We start from the raw sequence: 6,063 nt of genomic DNA, 5'->3' as shown, positions 1-6,063 counted from the left end.
GTAGAATTCAGGTTATGAATGGATAGGTAATACTATGTAAAACTAGAAGTTTGTAGGTACGCAGGTTGGCCTATGTACAAGGTTATGATAGTATGTGATTCTGTATATGAGTATATGTAAATATAATCTTTATCAGGCTTGTGAGAAAAAAAATATCATTAGTCAGTATCTGAGAACATGCAGTCTTGTTCTCTTGCAATATTATTATTATTCGCCTGAATGTTGTGTACAAGTATTAAAAACTTGCAATTTCACAGATAAGACTAATAATAAAAAAGCTTTTATTATGATTATACAAAATCTCTGTTCATAATAACTGACACAAACCAAGGAACACAACAGTTCAAATTCTTTGTTCTATTTCATGCAGTTTTAATAAAATATACTAAACCACACCCTTGTTATATCGCCCTTCGCCATACCACTGATTCGGCTCCCTTTATTCATGAGGGTGTGCCTGTCTGATCAACCTTTATTTTTTATTTTTTATTTTTTTGTAATACAATTAGCACATGCATTTATGATGATATGATGAAGTCAGCAGATGGCAGCATTGTATCTCATTCTGTAGTGATCTGTGAAAATGGGGACAGATGGGAAGAATATATATATATACAAAATTAAATCTATACAATTATAGGATGAATTCGCAGTCACACATAATGCACAAGAAAGGGCTCAATGTTCTATTATTTTTTATGTTCTACGACGTTTTCAAAAGTCAGAGAACAATTGAATTGTTCTGCAAACGTCTCCAGCAAAGGCTGTGTGGCCTCTGCTACTGTAATCTCCCTTTTCAGCTCTCGGCTGAGGGAGGTGACTCCCTTGCCCACGATCCCACAGGGCACGATGTGTTCAAACCAGCTCAGTTCTGTGTTGCAGTTCAGGGCCAGGCCGTGCGAGGTGATGTATCTCCCACAGTGGATGCCTGCAAATAAATGGGTCAGTGACGTGATGCATGCATTTTGGTGTCCCAAGCATATTACATGTATTTATATATTATTAAAACTAAATAATATGTCTCAACACTCCTATCTTTATTCACTGATAGGAGTATTTTTCATGAGTATTTAAAGTTTTAGGAGCTATTCATCTCCAATCATCCAAAATGCCATACCAGATATCTGTCCACACCTTAAATGAAAATTCTAAAATGTAAAAAAACTCATAGTAAAAATATAAAACCTTAGATCTAATAGTTGGGCATAATTGTGTGAGTGTTTGCATTAATGTATACAAATATTTCAAAGACTAAATTTCATTTTTACATGAAAAAAACTCCCATATTGGGATTTCTTCCAATGTCATTCCAGACAACAGACTCTGGCCAACACTTAAAAAGCATTTATAATATATATATTTAAATGTATAGTAAATGTGAAAGATGACATTGAATAGTTGTAGGTCAAAGTAATACATTTATATAAATGGTTAATTAATTGCCTGATTCATAAGTTAAAACTTGTATTTTGTCATACCAGAAAACGATTTTGTCATACCGGACAATTATCACTTTCTGTTATCTAGCAATGTCACTCATTATCTGGAGTGACTTGCTTATACTTTTATTGTTTTTAGGAGTATTTGTAAGTGTGTATGCATCACATTTAAATTGTCATGCTGTTTTAATTCAATTATAATTTATTTATAACATTATTTCTGTAGTTTAAATGCAAATTGTATCTGTGTGGATGTCCTTAAATAACAAATGAGATGGCAACATGGTCATTATTGTTCTGTTTTAATTTATGTTTATGCCATGAAGCCATTTACAAGTTTTAAAAGAATATATAAATCGTGTTCAAAAATAGCATAATTAATATATATTTAAAATGTTATGATATCAAAATGTCCAATATACTTTTGAATCTGTTGACATGTTAATGAATTGATTTGACTTCATGTCATAAATTAGTTACATTGTCGTAGCCATTTTTTTTAAATGGCATTTGTTTACATGTTTCCTGTATAACCTAAGAAATATCAATAGAAAAGCCCAACATTGGTGAGATTGTGATATATATATATATATATATATAATTATTATTATTTTTTTCTGAGCTGATTGTTTGTTGAGATCAAACTATGAACACGTATAACCCACTCTATGCTGACAAAAAACTAAAGTCAAATGATTTGCAAATATATCATTGTTATCCGGGAATAACATTTCTGATACTAGAAATCAAAAAGTATATATGATTATTTTCAGAAATAAAACCTTTCGAAATTTATACATAATATTCTACTGAAGGTAAAAAGAGCTTTCATGTCTTTTTTACCATTTTAAAATCGTTATTATGAATATGAATGAAAGCACAAAGATGCTTCCTAAGCGCATTCTAAAAATAAAATAAAACGCATAAATGAATGAAGGTTGGTCAAAATCCAGTCCAGAGACCCAGTTGTTTTTCAATACCCTAATCGTACAATGTATTTTAATTTAATATGTTTCAGATATCAAAACATGTGGGGCTGCAGGAGGGCTGCATGTGGAGATAACTGTATGCAGCTTTGCCATACTTTAGTTGCTGGGTGACAGTGGTCCTCTTCCAGTGCACTAATACTGGGCACATTCACACAGCTCGAACCCCGACCCTTTTATTACAATTACCTATTGCACAGATCTTGTTCTCTGCCACCCAGACTCCCGTGTCCGGCGACGTGGAGGCCTTGATCCCAAACCTGCCACACAGCTTGATGACCGTCCTCTCCAGCTCGCACACGTACCAGCGGACGCTCTTCTTGAAGCAGCCCAGGTGGAGGACGGGGTAGCACACCAGCTGCCCGGGCCCGTGGAAGGTCACCAGTCCGCCGCGGTTGGTCCGGAAGAACTCGGCGCCGAGCCGCCTGAGCCTCCGCTCCTCCTCGGCGGGGTAGGTAGCCTGCCGGAGGCCGACAGTGTAGACGGGAGGGTGCTCACACAGCAGCAGGGTGTTCGGGGCCTGTCCCAGGGGCCGGGAGAGGGAGTCCAGCTGCTGACGGACATACTGCTGCTGTACCTGCAAGGAGTTTGCATAGGAGATCCGTCCCAAATTCACCACCTGCACGGATGCCCTGGCCGGGGTCATTATTGTTAGTTTTAGTAATTTAGTAGTTTATAGTTTTGAAAGAGTATACCTTTGTCTTTTGTGAAGGTGGTTTTATATTTTTCACATATTCTAGAATACTAGTTTCAACAATCTGAACATTGCTGGTTCGAGTGTCGAGGCTTACAATATATATTATGTAGCAGTACACTTCAGGGGCTCCCTGCCCGTTTCAGCAGCGGGGGGGAAATATACAGACTGCAGTCCGTCTCGGAGAAGCGAGTGTGCACATGTGTCCGTCCCTGGTTATGAGAGCTGCGCTTCGGCCTGCCATCGTAGAAGCTGCCCACCGTGGTAATCCTGTGGTACAGGATAATAAGCAGAAAGGACGCGGCCCCAACACTGTTCACAAACCGCATCAGTTCTGCATCTTCCGACATCATCCAGACCTGGAAAACAAAGGGCTGTGTTACACCTGGGTGACGGCTGCGTTTTAGATCATGGGAACTAATATAATGTATCGGAGATCTCATTTGTGTCCAGCGACCCGTTAATGTACACACGAACCACCTTGTGTCAATTCAAAACACAGGGTTACTGCCGTGTGTTTATACTCCAGCTTGATGTGTATTTAAAACGCAGTAGATTAGGGTATTCATCTTTTCAATATGTTGAATGAAACGAACACTATACTTTAAAAAGGGACATTCAATCTCACCAGTTTGTTTCGATTCCCCCTACTTTAAGGGCGCAGCCATATTTACAAACTCAACTTTATTGACAACACGACGCACACGTTCAAATAACGTGTGGTCTGCATTGCAGCCTCAATGCACCCTTTTTATGCATTATTTTATTTTTGTATGTTATATGCGATCGCCTGCTGCTCTAAAACCATTCACAGATTCATATCAAGTAAGCGAAAATTAACATTGAATAGTTTAGTTATACAAGTTTGCTGTCTGTGCAAAACGATTTTGTAATGCAGACAATTGGTCTGTGTCCCCTGGAGATTGGAAACGTTCAGGCGATGTACATACGTTTGTTTAAAAAAAAAAAGAAAAGAAAAAAAAGCATATTCACATCCACATTATCAACAGATTTCCACCAACATGGAAAAAGAAAAAAAACACGAGTTTGTCATTAAGGGAAATGTATTCTCTAAACACTGGCTATTCTGTTCAGTAAGAGCCAGTGTCCCATGATATTAAAAACTACTGCCATGAATGTGCCCAGGACTGAGGCCGTCCCTGTCTGCAAGAAGAGTAATTTAATTAGTCAAAGTGATGCATTCGTCTCTAAATGACGGGACATTTTTGTTTTACATTGCTTAACCTTTATAACTAAATTACTTTAAATAAGTTTACTCCTGTGGGGAAAAAACTTTTAAAAGAAGGTACAGCTTTGAAAGAAATCAGTCTCTACAGTTGTCAACGAAGCAGATCGTCCAGTTCAGACCAACATGAACCGCCAGCGCGTCGTGCTGTTTCTCCTGCTGGCTTTCATAGCCTTAACATGTGAGTTTTACACTGTCCTAAACGACGTGTGTGTAGAGAGAGTGCAGTTTACATGAATGTGTCGCAGTGCTCGTAGGTTATGTTTTAATTATATTTACTTTGTCAATTTGTCTTGCATAAAGACCTATATATTAGATTAGATTCATTTTTTATCGGAGGTAAACACAGAAAGTTGCACCATGTAATTGCTGCATAGCTTAAATATTAAACTTGCAACACCTGAGAGTAGAAATAAGTGGGATCACTCACTTAAGTTTTTATATGCAGCTGACCAGTAGCATGCCTTAAGTGTTTAAAGAAACCTGAAGTGACCCTAATAAAACACCAAGGATGTTCCTAAGGGAAACTGACAGTGTGCACAATTAATCAGAAATCATGGAAGCTGGAGATCAAACTGCTTTTCCCATTCCTCCGTCCTGTCCGCCAGGCCAGGTCCAGGGAGCGGTCGGGTTCCCCTGGGGCTGTTCCAACTACAGCGGTACCTGCCGCCCCGCCTGCCTGCCCCAGGAGCTTCCCTTCGGGCCCTTCGGCTGTGCTAAAGGATTTGTGTAAGTGCATGCTTGATATTGTTGTTTTATTATTATTCTCTTTAATAAATATCGGATAAATAGGTTTGCTTAACATTTATTCCTGTCACTTCCAGATACAATATGCACTGGGTCACTACTCTACCCTGCACAGGGGTTTACACTGGTCCTGGTCTTTCTTTTGTTATTTAATTTAGACACAAACTTCAAGCCTGTTGATTCTGGGAATATGTATCGAATGTATTCAAGAGGAAAAAATTACTATTAACTTTTTTCAAATCAGTCCTTTATTTGAAATTTGCCCTCACTGCTGTTTTTTTTCTCCAGATGCTGTGTGTCTCATATCCTATGAAGACCGAGAGCCTTGTGATTTCAATGTGCTTTTTATTACTGTCAACTTCAGTCTCTCATGTGACTCTCTAAGTTTTAAACATGGCACTTGCTGTCTCTTCTGCTGTTCTTAACCCACTTTTAGCCCCTCTCTGTCCCTCACATTATTATTTTTTTGCAGTACAGTCCTTTGGCATTTTAAGTTAATAGTCTCTACAAATCCTTTTTTTAAGGCATCAGAGATCACAACCAGCTTCTGCTAGCCATGTCAACACAACCCGAAGCAGCAGGATTTTAATTTGGCATTTAACTGAGTTCTATCTACCATCGGGCTCCTAGCTTACCTGGATAGTCAGCCTCTTTCTGTTTCATGCAGAGAAGCATTCTTAAAGAACCATTTCAGTATAGGGCTCTCAATTGGAAACCTTGCAATAAGTCTGCACACAAGATAAAATCTCTTCTATGGGCCATAGCACATTTATCTTGAAATTTAAGGTTTTATTTTTTGTTTTACAGTGCATAATCTTACTTGTTTTCACTTATTAATTCTCAGACAAAATCAGAAAAAAGTATTTTTTGTTCTAAAACTCTATGCCTTTATGGATGAAAACTCATCCACATCGTTGTTTTAGTGTGTGACAACACCTACATTTTCTTGAT

General features: G+C 38.1%; 2 protein-coding genes across 3 annotated transcripts; one reads left to right on the top strand and one right to left on the bottom strand.

Moving 5' to 3' along the window:
* Nucleotides 1–264: 264 nt before the first annotated feature.
* lipt2 (lipoyl(octanoyl) transferase 2) lies at nucleotides 265–3,835 on the bottom strand. Of its 2 annotated transcripts, XM_066699096.1 has the most exons (3): nucleotides 3,748–3,835; nucleotides 2,615–3,478; nucleotides 265–928 (listed from the first exon to the last, which is right to left on the bottom strand). In XM_066699096.1, the coding sequence occupies exons 2-3, from the start codon at nucleotides 3,069–3,071 to the stop codon at nucleotides 690–692; spliced, it is 696 nt and encodes a 231-aa protein (XP_066555193.1). In that variant the 5' UTR covers nucleotides 3,072–3,478; nucleotides 3,748–3,835; the 3' UTR covers nucleotides 265–689. The 2 variants fall into 2 exon arrangements, with proteins under 2 accessions (XP_066555193.1, XP_066555194.1); XM_066699097.1 differs by lacking the exon at nucleotides 3,748–3,835 and having other exon boundaries at nucleotides 2,615–3,489.
* Nucleotides 3,836–3,856: 21 nt separating this feature from the next.
* defbl1 (defensin, beta-like 1) lies at nucleotides 3,857–5,542 on the top strand. Its single transcript, XM_066699098.1, has 3 exons — nucleotides 3,857–4,546; nucleotides 4,974–5,094; nucleotides 5,401–5,542. Exons 1-3 carry the CDS (start codon nucleotides 4,492–4,494, stop codon nucleotides 5,423–5,425), a joined length of 201 nt encoding a protein of 66 aa, XP_066555195.1. The 5' UTR covers nucleotides 3,857–4,491; the 3' UTR covers nucleotides 5,426–5,542.
* The last annotated feature ends 521 nt before the right edge of the window (nucleotides 5,543–6,063 follow it).

This window comes from Amia ocellicauda, chromosome 3, assembly GCF_036373705.1.
Source record: "Amia ocellicauda isolate fAmiCal2 chromosome 3, fAmiCal2.hap1, whole genome shotgun sequence".
Lineage (NCBI taxonomy): Eukaryota > Metazoa > Chordata > Actinopteri > Amiiformes > Amiidae > Amia > Amia ocellicauda.
The sequence above is the reverse complement of the archived record's forward strand: the minus strand, read 5'-3'. Positions and strand labels throughout refer to the sequence as shown.

Coding starts and splice junctions, on each gene's coding strand:
- lipt2 (XM_066699096.1), bottom strand. CDS start 3,071: ATGACCCCGGCCAGGGCATCCGTGCAGGTGGTGAATTTGGGACGGATC. Junction 929..2,614: donor GAACAAGATCTGTGCAATAG/GTAATTGTAATA, acceptor ATTTATTTGCAG/GCATCCACTGTGGGAGATAC.
- defbl1 (XM_066699098.1), top strand. CDS start 4,492: ATGAACCGCCAGCGCGTCGTGCTGTTTCTCCTGCTGGCTTTCATAGCC. Junction 4,547..4,973: donor GGCTTTCATAGCCTTAACAT/GTGAGTTTTACA, acceptor CCTGTCCGCCAG/GCCAGGTCCAGGGAGCGGTC. Junction 5,095..5,400: donor GGCTGTGCTAAAGGATTTGT/GTAAGTGCATGC, acceptor TTTTTTCTCCAG/ATGCTGTGTGTCTCATATCC.